Source organism: Pseudopodoces humilis, chromosome 11, assembly GCF_049639895.1.
Source record: "Pseudopodoces humilis isolate 2021_Gansu_Grassland_sample_001 chromosome 11, ASM4963989v1, whole genome shotgun sequence".
NCBI classification, from domain to species: Eukaryota; Metazoa; Chordata; class Aves; order Passeriformes; family Paridae; genus Pseudopodoces; species Pseudopodoces humilis.
Window position 1 is genome coordinate 16,102,862 of NC_142210.1, and position 18,515 is coordinate 16,121,376.

Below are 18,515 nucleotides of genomic sequence, written 5' to 3' on the forward strand. Positions count from 1 at the left end.
TCCTCCATCTACTGAGGGGATTCTCCAGGCAGACAACTCAACTGGGATTGACTGGGGGTGCCATGAGGACAGTTTATTGCTCTCCAGATTTTCTTCTCATTGAAATTCTTTGGCAAACACAACCTGAGTTTGCAGGTAACAGCAGGGTGGCCAAACCACATACTCCCAGTCAGCCAGAGCCTGGGTCTGACTCTCCTATAAAGCCTTGTGAGAGGTCTGTGGTCACAGAAAGAGGAGGTAATAAAAGTGCCAGCTCTTGACTCTGGTCTCATGCTTTAATAGTCATCCATAGGCTCTGACTTACCCTGGAGGAGGTCAGGCCACTGCTGCTCAGCACCAAGGGCTGGTCGCTCCCTGGTGTGCTATTGCGTGGGTGAACAGGGGATCAGTGGTTTGCCTGCTGCCCAACTTCCAGTGCCAGGGGAGCAGGAAGAGCTCAGGGAACGGGATCCCAAAGAGTTCAGAGAACAGGATCCCAAAGAGCTCAGGGAACAGGATCCTGGAGATCTCTTCTCTGAGGTGCAGTTGAAGCCACGTAGGTGTTGAAGGACGTTTCCCCATGGGGCTTTTGGAGGTACAGGTGCTTGCCAAGCTGTGAGTTTCCTCAGGGACAACACCAGACTCAGATCTTGACAATATTAGATCAGCTGACCTGTGCTTTTTTCACTGATCTGGCTACAAAGTTGGCCGACGCTGGAGCGCTGGCCTTATGCTGGAGCAGTCCATCCCAGGAGGTTCCGGCTGGAAGCAGGCGGCTGCCAAAACCCCTCAGGGCTCCCAGTGGCTGCAAACCTGGCAGGCTGGGGACAGTCCGGGTTGGGTGGCAGCACCTCCTGCCTCCCATGTCCCCGCGATGGCCCAGCTCAGCCCGCGGTGGGCTCCCACCTTCACACGCTGTGCCTGGCCGAGAGGAGCCCAAGGCTGCCCCGTCCCCCCGGAGACCCCGGGGACCTGCGTCCAGCGCAGGGAGCGGGGCTGGGACACCCGAGCCCCCGCCTCGGATCCCTCTGCCCGCCCTGCCGCGGCGGGCACAGAGCGAGCGCTTCGCGCTGAGCCCTTCTGGGCCCCGCCGCGGCCCGTAGGCGCCGCTGCCCCGGAAGCGGACGGGGCGCTGGGACATTCAAACGGAGCGGAGGGGCCGCGGTGCCGGTGAGCGGGGCGGGGGGCGAGAGCGGGGCCGGGACAGGGACCGGGCAGGGGAGGGGGGACAGCGGAGCCCGGCCCGGCGGCGCTCAGCCCCGGCCAGCCCGGTGGCAGGGCCGCCGCAGCCGGGCCCCGCAGTTCTCTGTCCCGTCTGGCCTCGCCGGGCCCGGCAGGAGCGCGCTGGCGGCCCGGGCCGCGCTCCCGAGGGGTCGGGGGCGCCTGGCAGGAGAGGCGGCGGGCGAGGGGCTGCTTCTGGTGCCGAAGGTGCGGGGGTTCTGTGCTGCTGGAGCTGGAGCGTTGGCTAGGGAGTTGGATACCCCGGGGGGCGTGTGATGGAGGCCAGTGGTGATCCTCAGAACCAGCCGGGTGACAATAACGGGGGATTTCATCCTGGGCCCAGCTCAGCGAGTGTCCTCCCTCTGCGAGTCCATCCTGGCATTTCACTCATCCTCATCACCGTGCCCAGGCAGAGAGGATATACCTGTACCCACCTCTGCCTTCCCTCGGCTCCCTTGGGAATATTTCAATTCCTGCTTGCTCGCAGAAGACTAATAATGAAACTCTAATGCGTAGGGGCTTGTGTCTTTTTCGGTGCTGCATTTGCTGACTGCTAACGTGGTTAACGTTGTAGAAATTATAGTGAAGGCAAGCTGTGAATGTTTGTTCTTTACTGGTAAATAAAGGTGACAAATTCCTGTCTCCTGGAACCAAATGATTGTTTGGAGAGTAGTCTTACTAGCTTTTATAAATGTTATCTGCTCCTGTTGCTTTGGCAACAGGAGAAGGTGATGTTAGAAGAAAGCTCGTGTAGACCTACCCGTGTGTGTTTTGTAATAGCTTGGTAGCAGGTCTGTCTATTAGACGAGGTTAGCTATTGGCCAGCACCAATGGAAAATCTTAGGAACAAAAATCACAAACCACATAAGGAATTTTTCCTATTTGTTCAGGGATTTTTAATTTTTGCTTTGCATTGTGAAGCCTGCTCACATCCGTGCTCAATTACTTAAGTAAATCCCGGCGCAATGTGCGTTGTTTCTCCGAAAGGGCCGGAGCAGGCACGCTGAGGAGGAGCTGGCTCTGCAGCCCGTGGTCCCTGCTGGATCATGCCCCCTTCCCAGGCAGGGTGTGCATGGAGGAGGGAGACTGCCTGGGTACTTATCCTCTGTGCAATGACAGCGAAAGGGAAAAGAGGGCTGAGTAAGGACAAAGGAAAATTCCAAGCATGGTGGGAGTAGGGAAACAAATATAAATTTCACTTTTGTTGATCTCTATATTCTGTCCTGCTAACATCCCTGTGCTTAGAGAAGGGAAGTAACAGGCAGTGTCCTTTATTTAAACTTAGAGTCCAGTGCCCCACGGTTCTGGGGTAGCAGAGATGACAGAGATCCCTGAAATACTTCATGTACCAGCTGGGGTAAAATTCATCTGTTCAGCTTCAAACTTGTCCTGAAGTGAAAAAGAGGCATTTTTGTGAAAACATGCAGAAGCCAGCAGTTGCACTGGACTCCATTATCAAGAAATTCTTAAATTCTTCTTTGATTTTACATACAGCAAAAATTATTGCTATGTCCTGTCTATACCTATCATTTACCTCAAAGTAGCTGAGCATAATTTAGTAGATTGTTTTGCTCCAAAAGCTTAAAAGCTAAAGCACCTGAAAAAGGATTGAAAGATACTTGACCTGCTTAAGTTTCATACTTGTGCAGCAAAGGTGGAGATGTGATACCATCTACAGAAACTGGTGCTGGATGGAGCTGCAGGCAGTGTGTCTCAGTAAGAATTAGGAGCTCTTGCATGATAATTATTTTTTTACTTCTGTTGCACTGGGAGGGAGTTCATGGCTAAAAAGACAAGCTGAAGTGGGTAGTCTTGGTGGTTTGAAGGAACTATCCTGTACAATGGAGAAGTACTGTAGAGAGGAGGGAGGTGGCAGGCAGTGTTTGCTTTTGACAGCAAGAGTGAAGCACTTCAGTAAGGATGCAGTTATTTTTGAGGATTCCAGGCTGGACATGACAAAATTTTGCTTCTGATAACCACGAAACTGATGCTTCTGGTAGTCTGTCAGTTGCTGCTTTAATTTTCCTTAAATTTAACTTTTTGAGGGCAAGGAAGAGCTGATTAAAGGAATCCTGTGTATTTGGGGTGGGACAAAATCCTTGTTTTATGTGGTGTGTGGCCAGGTACAGTTTATGGGCTGTGGTCAGTCCTAGGTTATGGACAGGGATTTGGTGCAGGGCAGATGTTGAGTACATTGTGACACCCCTTCCCCACACTGGAGTGATTTACAAACCCAGAATTCCTTTTCTGCAAAAATTTTATGCTTTTGTATCTTTTGGTGTAATCAATTGTTTGACACTTTGTTTCAGGAAAATAAACCCTTTTTCCTCTGTGTCTGTTTATAACTCTCTGAAGTTTGGGCCTTTTACTGCACTATGGACCAGCTGGGGCATGTGAGAAGTCCAGCTTCTGCCCAAGGTGCCAAGGAGGGACTGAGCAAGGCGGCTGCCCCCCAGAAGAACGCGTACACCAGGCTCGTGCAAAAGCACCACAGCGGCCGTTTCCAGTCCTACCTGAACCACATTGCACAGAAGATGCAGCTGGAAGAAGGCTTCTCCAATGACCCCAGCTTGGATCTGGACCTGCCTTTGAGGAGAGGCCTGGTGAAGGATAATCCAGCCAGGAATGGGATAAACATGCACAGCTATTCACCAGTCAGAACATCTCACCTGGAACAGCCCCTGCCTGGGTTTGAGAATGATAAACCCCAAAGTGCACTGAACAGGTGTCCTCTTAAAAAAAATGCCATTGTTAGTCCAGAGGGAGACTTGGAGGTGGAGGAAGACTACTATGTGTATCAGCGAGGAGCTGGATCTGGCTTGTTAAATGTGAGTGACACCCTTGGTGGGAGAGCATCAAACAGCCTGAGACACCGGGGGGCTCTGCAGAAATCTTCTGGTTCTGATGAGAGGGAGGAAGAGGACATGTGGAGGAAGAAACATAAGAAACGAGGCAGATGTCCTGCCAACACTGATACAGCAGCAGCACACTTGTTGACTGAACAGTTTGGTGAGGATGTGCTGGCAATGAATGCCAGAAAAAACAGTCACTTGTCTCCAGGGCGAGTCCAAGGTGAGTTCACTGTAATGAATTGTTTGGTCCATTTGCTACAATTACTGTGGAATTGAAAGCAGTATGTTAGTCATGAATGAGTTAACAGGAGCCAGTTCTGCTCTGTCCAAGTTAGTCAGCCCTTGGTTACCTGTGGGTGGCTTTGTCCTGGTTTACAAGTAAGCCATGTGGTGCGTGCAAATGCCTCCATGTGGAGCCAGCTCAGTGCTGGCAGAACCTAATTCCCTGGCCTAAACCCTGTGACTGTGCTGCTTCCAGGATCAGCTCAGGTCTAGAAGAGCCCAATTTCTGTGGTGTAGAGTCCAGCTTAATAAGACCACTGGATCTGAGCTGACTTAGGGCACAGTCATGCTTTTCTTTGCATTGCTTCTTTGAATCTGGAGTGCTGGTTTGCTTTTGGTCCAGGTAAATCCAATACTCAGGGGCTAAGATGTCTGTATACTAGCCAATTCCTGATAGAGAGTGTTGACTCCAGGAAATGTTGCTGTTAGTAACAGAGACCACATTTTGCAGTACTAAAGTGAATGTGCCTCTTAAATGTGATGTTCAAGGCAAAAAGCCTACTTAGGGACTCTCCCACATTTGCCCTAAACCAGGACAGGATTGTAAGTAAAATTTTTATTAAAAGAACCCCAGACCACAGCATGAATAAGGAACCAAAACCAGACAGTTTAAATTTCATTTCTCAGTGTAATGGGTTAAAACTTTCTCTGAATGTTATTTATGCTGAAATACTTTGATAGCCTGATCTTATGAACTACTACTGAAGGAACTCATAAATGTCACCATGTTAAATTCTCTGTAACAAGTAGAAAAGAGATAGATTTCTCATCTGGGTAAGATCAGCCTGAGGCCTATCACAACTTTTGAATTGAAAATCAAATAACTGTTTAGCTAAATCAGTCTTAAAAACTAAACCCTAAGACTCAAGATAGACAAGTAATATGCTTTTCTCTGGGTTACTTTTGAGACTCTGGCAACACATAATGTGCTAAAGTTGGTAAAATTACATGAGTTCTTGAAAAACTGATCATAGATAGAGATTTAATGCAGATTATGGTAAAATTGGTTGATGAGCTTGATTTTTGGGAGGGCTTTTTTACACGGTTCATTGTAACACTATTTGTTGTGCTAGCCTGTCATAATAGACTTTGCTTCCGTCAGCTTTAGAAGCATAGGAAGAGCTGATGACAGATGAAGAGTCTCAAAGGCATACAGTTTATATCCAGGAAAATTACAGGTGCCTACATGGATAAAATAAAAATAGCCTGGCTTTCAAAAGCAAACATCCCCCAGTGGCCTCTTGCTTTGGTTGGAAGTGGGATTGCACAAACCCTTTAAAAACTGGTTGTTTATTTAGTGTAAACACTTAAAGCAGAACATGTTGACCCTTGTGTTTGACTTCCCAGGTGGAAAACTCACACTATGGGAAAGATTATTGGAAAGTTATTTGCTCAGCAGTGACACCTTTCCTCTTCTTCCCCCTGCATTCCTCCCTAGCCACCCTCCTGTGTAGCTGCGACTGGTTACCCTCCAGAACGCTTGCAGGGATGTGAAAACAGTTTCTTGGGGCAGAAAGAAATAGGAAAAAATAAATATGTCACTTGTTTTAGAGAAATGCCTTTTCTGCTGTTCGGGCTGAGTATATTTTAGAACTCTTGTTTAAGTGAAATAAAGATTTTGCAGTAGGCAAGTACTTAGGTATAAGAACTCACACATCACAGTATCAGATTAATATTTTCTCACTTCAAAGCTTGTATTTCTCTCTAGATGCTGATACAAGTCATATTATTTTGCATAGGCAGGTGCCTGGTTTGATCAGTTTAAATCAAGGCTTGTGAAGCTGTGATGGCAAGAACTGCTTCTGCCATAGCAGCCAGGCATATCATCTTTTCAGGAGTGACATTTCTTCACAAATTAGCTCTTCAGACTGTTGTAGGCTTTCCAAAAGGCTCTTTGAACTAATCTCAAAAGCAAGCATCTCTCTTTATACCATTTCATTTCATTGTCCTCTTCTTAAGAGCTTTTTAGCTCAAGCTTAGCCATAGTTGGGTTTGCAATGGCCCTAAAACTGACAGAACTAATAGTGAAGGCAGATACAGTGATCTGTGAAAACCCTTTGAGTTCCCTAGGGCAGGCTATAGGCAGCAAGGGACAGGCACCTGTTAATGTCCTTTCAGTGCTCTGGCCTTAGAGGAAAGCAGAGTAGTTTATGGAGCCCCAGGCAGGTATCTCTGAGCCCTGGAGCTCAGTTCTGCTGATGTGTTCCTGTCTGGAGTTCCATACAGAAGCTGCTTTTCCTAACTACTGGAGGCTTTGCAGTTGGGAGAGACGAGTGTGAACAGAACTTCATTGTCCCTGGTGTGAAACATGACATAGTCATGAGACTGCAGGTTGGATTCCCTCTGGCATCAGCATCTTGGATTTGGGAAAGTGAAGCTGCACAGAGGAATCCCACAGTTGCTCCCTTCTGTGCAGTTTAAACCTCTGTGAGGTGAATCACTGTGAAACCTCCTGCTCTGAAGTTTCTTCCCAATCAAAATCCAATAAACCAGAAAATAATCCTAAATTGTGATGCTTAGAGTTTTTAATACAGTTTTCCTCCTGGTATTTTCCCTTAAATCTCCAATGCTCTAGATTCTTTGGGTGTTAAAATTTGGTTAAACTTCCTTAACAGAAAATTATCAAGTCCCTTGGGTTGTTTTCTGGTTTTGATCAAAGGCTCTTAGGGTATTTCTATTTCAATCCATAGTTAGTAATCAAAATCTTTATTCAGACTGAAGTTGCTGTTGTAAAAGGGCTTAAAACCTCCTTTTTCTTGAGGACAGAAGTGCTGACTCTTTCTGCAGCATCTGTCACATGCTAGGAGTTGAGATTTGCATGGCTGCTATTTGGAACTTCAATATTTGTGATGCTTTGCTTTGTCAATAAGTAGTTTAGAACAAATGCTGTGTTTTATTTGGAACAGCAAGATTTCAGTTACATTTTGAGGACATGCACTGAGGGAGAATTGCTGTTTGATAGCACATTCCCAGGTCTGCTGGAAAGCCTAGAAATCAGACATATTCAGAAAAGGACTGTCCTCCAAACCTAGAATACCATCTCCCAGCCACACTTGATTTCAGAGGATCTTGGGAGCTAGAGTACCTGGGAGTCAGGTGGCTTGGTTGATGTTGAAACTTGGGTGGGGCAGGATGCTGGTCAAGGCAGACTGCTCTGAAATAGGTTCAGATTTTGCAGGGCTGGATATACTGTCTCAGTCTGTATCTGCAGACAGCTTCCTTGGGAAGAACAGTCAGCTTCCCTAGGTATCCTTCTGAGGCTTCTCTCTCTAAAAACTTCACAGGTTTATGATGTGATGGAGGTATCTTGCCTGTTAGGGTCAGCATGCCCCCTGAGTAGAAGCAGACAACTCCTTGGTAACAACATGCCTCATCTGAAACAGTGGAAGATTTCCACAGCCCTTTCTGATTTATCATCTGTCTGACACTTGGCATTTATTTGCCCAGCCTGTGGTACTTAACCAACTTGGGTAGCTTCCATGGAGGAGTGGTGCTGGCAAGCAGGCTGGTGTTTAGCATCAGAGCTTTAAAAACAATTGTTGCTTTTGGATGGTGGTGGTGTGCTTGTGGCTGCAAACCTGACATTTAAAAGGTTCAGGATAGGTAAAGGAAATATCCTGGATTGGCTTTCCAGTGTGTTTGATGGGCACAGCTGCTCAAGAAATATCAGCCTTAATAAGATGGCAAAATCTCAGATATTTTGTCTTCCCATGGTACACTGCAATATAATTGTGTGTTTGCCTTTGTTTCTCTGGGGGAACTTTGGAGGAAGAACCACAGCTTCCGCTTTTCCTTTCTTGTAATGCTAAATTGGGATAATGATACTTTTTAGTGGTGAGTGTTCCAATTCTTCTGTGGTGGAATTCAGTTCTGAAGAATGCTGTTATCTCCCTATCTGGCACCAGTAAATATGAGCCAGCAATCTACTAAAGGCCACAGAATCAGCTCAATAAATGGAGAATGTTGGTTGCTGTGGAAATCTTTAAAATGTAGCTAATCTTGCCAGGTTCAATGTAACGTTCCTTAGATGACGTTAATCATAGTAATAAGATATGGGAGAGAAGGGAAAACTGGATTTACTGTATGGCCCCATCTGAGAAACATATGAAAAATAGAATGCTCCTTTCTCTAATGGTTTAGCAACGTCATCACAAACATAAATTTCTCTTGCTTTTGATAGAAAAAAATACTGCATTCCTGAATCTTGTGCAACTAATGTTTTTGGCAAACATCAGCTATAGTATGTGAGTTAATATCTGATGTATCCTCTCTTGGGGAGATGAGATCTTGCCCTTGCAGGGACTGGTTTTTTATATGTGATCTAATAACTGTCTTCTGTGTCCTTTACCAGAGCCCTGAGCACACTGTGCTGCAGCAGGAGCCCTTGCATTTGACAGCAAAGCTGTCACCTCTGTGGATGAAGGAGCTTCCTTCACTTACTAGTGCTCAAGTGAAAATGTTCCTCAGTGGAAACACTTGTTGCTGTTTACCTGCTACTTTTTTAAACTTTTTTTTTCTACTCACTCAGCCCCCCATTATGTAGTGCAGATAACTATGCCTGTCAGTGTGGTGTTAGTCCTTGGAAAATAATAGGCTCTTAGAAGAGTTGATTTTTAATTCATTTAATTATTTTCTTCCATGTGACATGTCATCAATTTATTTAACAAAGTTCCTCTTGAGCTCTTCAGTGTCAGTTTCTTATGAGATTGGGGTTTTGATGCCAAAGGTGTGAGTATGGATGTTAGTGTGTGAACTTAATTAAATCACAGCACATGTGCAATGGTTTTAACCTGTTTAGTCAAACTAATTAAATGCAGCAATAAATTTAGAATTGTAACCAACAGGTGTGTCTGGTTCTTGCAGTGTCATGTCCTGACTCTGTGCTGTTTAATACATCTGTCAGTCTCCAGGAAGAAAACATATAAGTAGGATTGAAAAGGGTTTTTTGATGATTTACAGAGTATTGAATAATGGGGGTAGTTACTGGCAGCCTTCTGGATCACTTGGTGGACTGGGAGCAGGCAGAACAAAATCCATTTATCGGATTGCCAGCATAGAGCCGTGATAGCAGTGCAAGGAACCTGGTGAGGGAAGCAACAGCTTGGAAAAAAGTTTTGAGCTCTTGATGGATTAATCAGCTGAATGTTCTCCTCCTGTGAAATGCGGCCAAAAGGGTAATGTATGAGCATGGGAATTGGAAGATGGAGTATGGACTCTGTGCCTTTGGCAGGGAGCAGCAGCTTCTGAGGTGTTAGTGTATCCTGTAGTGATGCCCTCGGTTTGAGGCGGATGGTGATGAACTGATGAATGCTCGGAGGACAGCCGTAGGGAAGATTAAAACGCTGGGAATTGTGAGTGGTTTGAGGAACCCTGCTTCAGTTATCACAGAGATGCTTGGGGGAGGGGAGTTTTCAGTAAATTGCCTACATGGGGAACAGATGTTCAGTAATAGGCTACTCAGTTGAGCAGATTATGATATAACGCATTTGAGGCTAAACAAATCCAGGCTTGAAATACAGCACAATTTAGCAGTGAGGGTGAATGACCATTGGAACAATTTTAGCAAGGCTTGTGGTATGTGGGCTGTCACCAGCATGTTTAGGAGCCCTGATAACAGTTTCCACCCCTGAAAAACACTGTCATTCAAACAGGAATTAATTTGTAAAAGCCCTCTGTCCTCTGCTGTCCATGAGGTCGGTCAGCCCACACACCCTGGTCAGGTCTGGCCTGTTACTCAGGTAATGTCCCAGAGTCTCCTTCACCATGGATATCCAAGTAGGTAGGACGGGTTCTCTGCAGCTGAATTCAGTGGCTCTTGTGGTTCCTCTCGCCTGTGGCTGCTGTGGACTTCCTCTACAACTCTGGTCCTACCTCTCCTGTCCCAAATGCTGTTGCCCATCTTTTGCCCTCCCAGCCCAATCCCCTGCTAACCAGCACCACAAAATGCTGTGGGCTGCATGTCCCGAACTCCCTCTTGTGGGGAAAGCCAGGCTCTGGAGAATTGAGACTAGGCTGGGGCAGGGTGGAAAACAAAATGTTGTGATCTATTGCATAAAATAATGTCTTCTGTGACAAAACCAAAAATTTCCAGGGTGCTGAAGGAAAATGTCAACACTAGCAGCTGCAGCCCACAGATGTATGGGGCATGTCCTGCCTTGGAGAATATTCCAGGCTCTCTGCAAATAAAAGCCAGAGGCCAAAATGTGTTTTTGTTCAGTTTGTTTTTAGGCATTTCCCCCCACACTACTAGGGATTGTGATTTATGTGCCTACTGCACTGAGTTGATAGTATGGGGAATGGTTCATCAGCAGAATAACACATTCAGCAGCACCTTGGGTTACCTCAGGATATGTAGGAATCTGAAGGCAGTTCTTTTGATTTCTTCAGCTGTTAATATCTTCTAGTATGTTAGCACCTCCTGTCAGGTATTTTGCTTTTCAAAGCCTCTTAGCTTCTTCTGTTCTTTGAGCAACTTGCTTCTCTCAAACTACTGAAGCCCAGAAAAATCAAAGACAGAACTTCCACAGTATTGCGTTTTTAAAGTGTTTTTCTTGAAGTCTTGAAGAAGCCTTTTCACAGTGTAATTGCTGGATAAAATAAAGAGCAAAAGGTATTGTGGAAGATGTTTAGGGAAGATGGAAGGATGAGGGGGAGTGGAAGCAGTCCTGACCCACATCCTGAGGCAGGAGTGGAAGCTTGGAGGAGTGCAGTCATCAGGCGGAGTAGGTAGTGAGGAGGTCACGAGCAGGGTGGAGCAGGTTCACAGAGAGTCCTGAAAACCAAAAGAGATGTACCCCCACCCTTACAACACCACTGCACTGCTGCACGCAGCTGGAGCACAGTAACTATTTTGATAAACTTTTAGTCTATTGCTACTAAATGAATTTCGTCACCAGCCCTTCGTTCAGAGCCTGGAATGGTATCTTTGGCTCTTACACTCCTGTAGTATTCCTACAACACAAACCCTGCTGAGCAATTGAATAAAACTGCAATTACTGTCTGAGTTACTGAAGTCAGAAGCCTGTAAGCATGAGGATGCTTGGAAGTGTTTTGGAAGTGGAAGCATGGTGTCGTGAGCACATGATCTTGGCTGTCAGGAGCAGTTTCCACAGCATTGTTTTCAGCAGCAGAAAGAATCCATTGTGCATTTTTCTTCATTTCAGTTTTTCAAAGCCTAGGCCCTTTCTGAAAGCCAAAGTCAGCAAGAACATTTTCCCTAGTTCCATACTGAAATCTGGGGACGTGCAGCACAAGAGTTTTTAATAAGTATGTGCAGCTTAAAGCAAAAGAGCAGTGGCAACATGTGCCTTCCACCGTATGTGTGCTTCCCACCTCATTTTCATGAGTCTGGAAATGAGCATCTGTCTCTATTCCCCACTTTCCTTAATATCCATGGACATACCACTTTTTTGCTATCTTCATTCTTAAGTAGGCGTGTTTCTTCCTCAGTGTTTCATTCTAAGAGTGTTGGATATCTGAATCCTTTATGATCAGCTGCAGTGGCACAGTCACTTCCAAAGGCAGCTCATGGCCCTAAGAACTCCCTCACAAACCATGACAACCTGTATTTCCCCACCTGGAGTCACTGGCTGGGGGATAGGCGGCCTGTGTGCAGCCAACTTGTTCCCCATGTGGTAAAGATTCCCTTTGTTCTTTTTTTGTTGGACTCTTCTGTGCAGATTTTGGCAGACTTTCTGCCAAAGCTGTTTGGAGAATCACCTTCTCCAAAGAGGCAGGATGAGAGAGCACTCTGGGTTTGTTCCTGGATGGCTGCACCGATGGCTCTCAGTGTGCTGGTGCACAAACACTGCCATGCCCCTAGACAACCTGCTGGCTGGCACAGGCAGAGCTGTGTTATGTTGTAGAGAGTTGCTGGTAACCAGTTGGGCTTTTCCAGTCCTTTGAATTGCTGCTGAACTCACATTTTAGAGCTGTGTGGAGAGGCCTTTGCTTAACATGATGTCTTCTCATTTTATTTTGATTTGTCTTGATGGTGGAAAGTTACATTTAGATTTATACTGTGGCTGGACCCTGGTGGCCCATGATAATGGGTCAATTAGTGAGGCCGGGGGCTTGGGAGCTGCTTTTGACAGCTGGATTTCAAGACAGCATCCACTCAGTTCAGGACATTTGCATAGAATTTGCATTTTGGCTGAGCCTGTGCATGTAAATGTAGGTTTGCATTGTTTCTCTTCCTTGAATGACTGTTTAATTAACTTTAAACTTAATTATGCAATCTGCCATCTGCCTAAATCCCTACACTGCTGTTATATCACCATTCTTTTCCAGTTCTATCAAGATATTCCCTTTCCTGGAAGTTTTCCCTACTTTTCAATGATTAAGATAATTTCAAATTGTTCACTTCCTTGGCTACTTTTGAGGAGGACTCACAGGAATGTTGTAGGAACTCTCTTAGCTTCATGGTCTGGCTTGGACCAAGCAGAGGAATGTGCTGCAGAACCTCCAATTTAAGATTCTTTGAGTTTACATTTAATGAGAGAAGAAGGATCTTTTATTTGCTTGTGATAAGGAGAATGCACTCTCAGATTTTCTCTTGGGCTCCAGATGGAGCATCTGAAATATTGCCTACCATGTTTATCTCCTGCAGGTCTCTGTTGCAATGAAACATCACTGTACTGATAACATATCTCCAAGTCTTGCCTTTCCACTCCTACATCCCTAATGAATTCTTTCCCATGACATCCTCATTCATCTCTATTGCTTTGTCTTTAATCTTGAGCCATCTACTTTATTTAACCTCTTGGCTTCAAGATATTGTAAAATGTGTGGTGGTTCTGTTCCAAGGCTGTCCAAGAACTCCTTTACTTCATGTTTAGAGAAGTGTGGAAGCATGGCTGTTCCTAACAGGTTGGAGCAGAGCTGTGCTTCCAGCGAGCGTGGTGGATGAGGTTTGGTCCTGCATGTGTATTACTGGGGCTCTAGCACAGAGATAGCTGCAAGAAGTGTCTTTAATTCCTGATATAGAACTCCTTCCCTGAGCAACTATACCAATAGCTGTCTGTGTTTTTCCTTTTAAAACTAATTAGAACAAAAAAGGATTTGGCTGTTACCATTAGTGGGGCATTTAATGTCCTAAATCCACAAAATATTTTGCAAAACATAAATTGCTTATTACTTCTGGCCTGCCTGTGACCAGTGCTTTTGTTGACGTAACTCACATTTGAGATCACTTTAGTGGTGTTTGTTGGTTTTGCCTATTGTTTTTGCCTGTGTGTGGTAATTTGATCCCGGATATTGTAGTAGTCATTTAAGTGCTTAGAGATTTTTGACTTAGTCACTTCTATAATATGGCATCTACTGGATGTCAGTGGTGCATTAGAAATTCAAAACAATCTAACAAATGTAATTCTGCTTTTAAAATTTGAGAGGGAATTATTCTAAAGGCTTCTTTGAGCTGCAGAAAATATCAAATAGCTTTGAAATTCCGTGTTTAAGTATACGAAAGGGGCAGGCACAGGGATTCTAGCAAAACCACCCTGATGTTAATGCAGTTTGTACTGGCAAAGTGTCTTCTTCTGGGAGAGTTTGACTTTGGAAAACGAAAGGGGCAGTTGCCTGGTACAGCAGTGCCAGCAGTGGGTCTGTGCCTGTCCAGAGCTCCCAGCCAGGAGCTGCGTCCCCCCCGCTCATTAAAGCTCTGCAGAGACAGATTCACAGAAGTACCTGAGATGTGTTGTTCAGGGGCTGTGTAGGATTGTGGATTTTTTATGTCCCAGATGTCTTTCCAAAACAAGGCAGAGTTTGTGTTGGCTGAACTTTAGTATTGAGACTATTAATATACCCTGTTACACATCAGCATCCATAGTGCCTCATAAAGTCGCAGATAGAACTTCCTGGCAGCTCTTGCAGAGTATTCATTTGCTAAAAGACCAAATTTGATGGTTTCTAAAATTTGCTTTGTCAACTCTGCCAGGAGTCAAGGGCCAACTTGAATTTACAGATCTGTGAGGTGATGCCTTGGGCTGCCTCATTGTTGGACACTAATTCATTAAATCTCTAGTAATGATGAGCAGGAACTTGCTTTATTTAACTTTCTGTGTTTAACCTAGTCTGACTTAAATGGGAGTGTGGGACTAAGCACAGGCTGGTATCAGGATAATTCTTGGCTGGTCAATTTCTGCTTTTGGGGCTAGGGCAGTGTTGTGTGATCCTTCTTTTGGTAGCTGCCATGTCTTCAAAATCATGGGTGTGTCCTTATCATGTCTTACTGAGTGCACAGCTGGGTTGTCTTGAAGAATTATTTGGAAGTTTTGAAGGAAATTGGTTTAAGTCATTGAAATGAGTCAGAAATGAAATGTAACGTTGTAGAAATGTGGACAAATATTTAGGAACTGTGTGTTAAGACTGTCTCATTAACTGATAACAAATGGTTCTGTTGTATCTTATCAGTTCTGGGAATATGCTTCTGTTTTTTCTCATGCTTACACTAACTGGAAACCAGGGTTTTCCAAAGATTCCTTGCCATATCTAGACCATGATCTTATGCTGGGAAACAATGGAAAATCCTCTTAGCAATAGCAGAGTTAGTGGAGCTGTTGGTGTCCAACCATGGACTAATAAGTAAATAATAGATGAAAATATCTTGTATTGGAAAAGTTTGTAACAATATTGTTCTGTCCAATGCTTTCAACATAAATTTCTGTTTTTAAATGTGAAAGGAACCATTACATGCTGAGATAGTGTCTGGGGTGGTCAGACACTGCAGAGGTGTTACCAGCACCACTGTGATGCTTTCACAGTCCTACTCACCCCAGGGAGCTGCCTAACTGTTATAAGGTATCTACATAAATAATATAGATGGTAAGAAAGCTGGAAGTTTGGAGGTAAAACTATCTGGTGAAAATGTAGATGCCCTTTGGTAGGAAAGTGAGAAACTATTCCAAGATCTCCTTATCTTGAAATTTTCTTGGATCTCTCAAGTAAAACTGGTTCTTGTTGGATCCTGGATTGGAGTTGTCATGGATGTGCCAATGAAGATTCAGTGATACTTTCCTTCTCTGCTGGTAGTAATCAAAGAGATTGTCAGGTGAGAGAGGGCAGTTAGAATGTTTTATTTTTGGTAAATAAAATTGAGGGTCTTGATTTTTTCTTATGTAAATCAATATGCAAATTTTAATATAAAATTAAAGACTTTCTGGCCTTGCTAACTTCATGTTTAGTTGAGCATTTTAGTTGATTTACTTGACCATTTAGTTGATCAACTGACTAATAGATGTAAATTTAATTAAATGCAGTACTTTTGAAAAGCTAAACCCTAGAGTGATTTTGTATAAATTATGTCAAAATAAGCTGATTTAAAACATCTAGCCTCCTCTCTTACTGTAAGACAGATCAATTATTCTGGGAAGCTGCCTGCATGCTTTTTTTTTTTCCCCCCAAATAAGAAAAGATTAATAGGTACTTAGGTTTAAAGACCAAAATGTGCCATTGTGTGATGTCATTGTTGTGATGGAGATGAATTGAGGTGGTTTGGATTTCAGATGGAGCTCTAGGGCTGTTCTTCCAGCAGAGCTCAACTAGCCCCTGCATCCTTTCTGCTCCTTTTCTTGGCGTCCATGGTGAGAATAAAAGTGAGTGACTGATTGTGAACTGTTCTGAAAGCCCACTAATGCACCCACTTTTTTTTCATGCCTCTCTTGCTGTGGAAGTGGGGGTTGTGTGTTTCTGCTTTCCACAGGTGCTTCCCTTTGGCTGGTTGGAAGGCTTTCCCTGCTCTGTGAGTGGAATTGCTGGTCCTGTTTAGGTGTTCCTCTTGTAGGGAGCCTCCATGCCTGGTGCAGGTGTTGGGATTTTTTCAACCCAAATCTCCCTCCAGAGGACTTCAAGTATGGAACAGTCAACCACCTTTCCTCAAATTATTAGTCCTTTGTCATATCCCATTGAAAACGGCAGAATATCTAGAAATCCCAGGCAAGTGTTGGCTGCATCCACAGGGAGCAGCTCTGCATCATCTGAGCAGCCAGAAAAACACCCAAACATGTTGCATTTGCTGCTTATTGTGAATATTTGCGTGTTGTGCACTAGAATTGCTCTGTGTTCAGGCCTGAGTGGTTCTGCACAGCAGATGTGTTTGGTGCTCTCTGGTTGATTCAAGTCTGTTAGGATGGATCAGCCAACCTCAGCTCTGTGCTTTAGTCTTCCTTACACTGAAGTGATTTTAATTTTTTCCTTGTATTCGTTTGCTTATCTATTTATTTAATATTTGGTTATTTTAATGCCTAGAATACAATACTACTTTATGTGACATCCTGCCATGAGAGATTTTGTTCTGTCTTACAAATCAGTCACCTGTAACACCAAGGAAAAAGTAAGACTGACTCACGTGGTGCTGGAATAGAGTTTAACCATGTTTGTGATAGATTTTTCAGAAAGAATAGTCTCAATATATCCTGTGCTACAGAGTAGTCAAGTTACAGTTTGCTTTGTGGAATTATATCTGTTTATGCATTGGGATATTAATGCTGGGTAGTGGGGACAGCAGGAAAGCCCATCTTGAGAGGTATTTCTAACTTCCAGTTTCAGGGGACAGGTGCATTGCAGAAACAAATAGTGACTCTAGTTGAAACAGATGGTGACCTGTAGTTAGGTCTTTTTCTTTTAAAAGAAGAAATACAAGAAATTACAGTCATGCAGAATTTGATGTGTTCCAGTTGAATGCTAATTGTGACAGTTGCCTGTGGCTTTGTAACAGGGGTGGCTTTGTTTAGCCATAAATGTCATGGCCAAGGGGGTCAAATACTGTCCAAAGTGGCTGTGTATAAACTGCTGTGCAGGCCAGCTATGTTGAAGCAGAGTTTGTTTTTTTGTGTGAATTTTATCTTTGAGTTTTGTTTTTGAGTTTCAGCAAAGAAAAATCCCACTAAAGAGCAAGCTCAAGGCTTAAGTACTGAAAATGTGCAGATGCCTCTCTGCATGTCTACCTTTTATCACACAAAGATGCTTCTCCACCCTTTGCTGTTGCTGTACATTATTTTTGGTTGTAGGGGCGCCAAATTTTTTGAACCATTGGACAAGCCAAGTACTGGGACAACTCTTCTCTGTAGTGCCTTAATTCTGGCTCTTAGCTCGCTGCCCAATTCATGAGACATTTTTTTGCTTTTCCCCTCTGCATTTTAGTTTTCTGCTCTCTTATATTTTTTTCTCAGCTCCTTCTTAATTATATGTTAAGATTTAGCCTAATTTTTATCCTGGGTTCTTTAATTCATAGTAGTATTTTCTGTGACTTGCTGTCATAGAAACGAGGGCTTTAGAGGACCTTCCGAGCTCATGTAATCCATTTCACTACCTCAAGGAAAAAACTACTCTTCTTAGACCAACTCTGGCAGATGTCTGTCTCACCTATTTTTAAGAACCTCCAACAAAGCAGATTGCATAACCTCTCTGGGTGAGCAGCCTAAAATCCTGCCTGTTGCAGTTCAAGTCAGATTCCTACACCAAAATGTCTCTGAAAACATACCCAGGAGCAAATTGTCTTGCCAGTTCTCTAGTTTGTACTTTTACTTTTGATGTCTGTTTTTAAACATAACTTGACCTTTAGGACTTTTGTAAATCAAATTCATTAGGCAGCTGCAAGTCAGTTAATTTAGTTCCATCTCATTATGTGGGCCATACAGGTTGGGTTGCCTCAGTCACCTCAGCTGAAACCTAAATTTGCTACTGTGCTCTCGCTATGTTACAGCTGCGACCTCCTCAGACAGTCCTCGCCCTGCAAGCACCCTCAGAGTGTGAAAAGCTTGATTGTGTAGAAAAAGGCCCAGCTATGTTGTGTTATTGTGACTGAGAACAGAAGCCTCCTCTTTGTTTCAGCTTCCCATTTGGAGACATTGCTGTGGTGTGTAATCTCTTTCTGGACCGATCTGAGCTGGCTCCTTCAGTTGTCCCTCTGCCTGTCTTGGAGTCTTCCCTCCTGAATTAGGGGATCTCTCCCTCCTGCTGATTTGCCTGTTGTTATATATATATGAAAATTGCTTTTTCTCTGTGATTGGGTAAAGTAGCAGTTTTCTCTTGTTACAACATATTTTTTAAAGATCTCTGCTTAAGAATAGTTTTTAAAACATCTTTGTCTTGCTGCTGTGACGCAATCTGCTATTTCATTTGAGAAGGATACCATAGGTAAAAAATTTGCCTTGTAACTTGGATAGCACCGTAGCAAATAAGTTG

At 44.1% G+C, this 18,515-nt stretch overlaps 1 protein-coding gene across 2 annotated transcripts in view; it reads left to right on the forward strand.

The window, feature by feature from the left end:
• Positions 1 to 1,093: 1,093 nt before the first annotated feature.
• Positions 1,094 to 18,515, forward strand: part of DIS3L2 (DIS3 like 3'-5' exoribonuclease 2) — a 178,629-nt gene continuing 161,207 nt past the window's right edge. Inside the window, exons 1-2 of one of the 2 annotated variants that reach the window (XM_014254371.2) lie at positions 1,094 to 1,149; positions 3,510 to 4,272. In XM_014254371.2, the coding sequence (XP_014109846.1) occupies positions 3,576 to 4,272 (697 nt within the window). In that variant the 5' untranslated portion in view covers positions 1,094 to 1,149; positions 3,510 to 3,575. The remainder of the gene's footprint in view (positions 1,150 to 3,509; positions 4,273 to 18,515) is intronic. The other variant, XM_014254372.2, reaches the window with a different exon arrangement.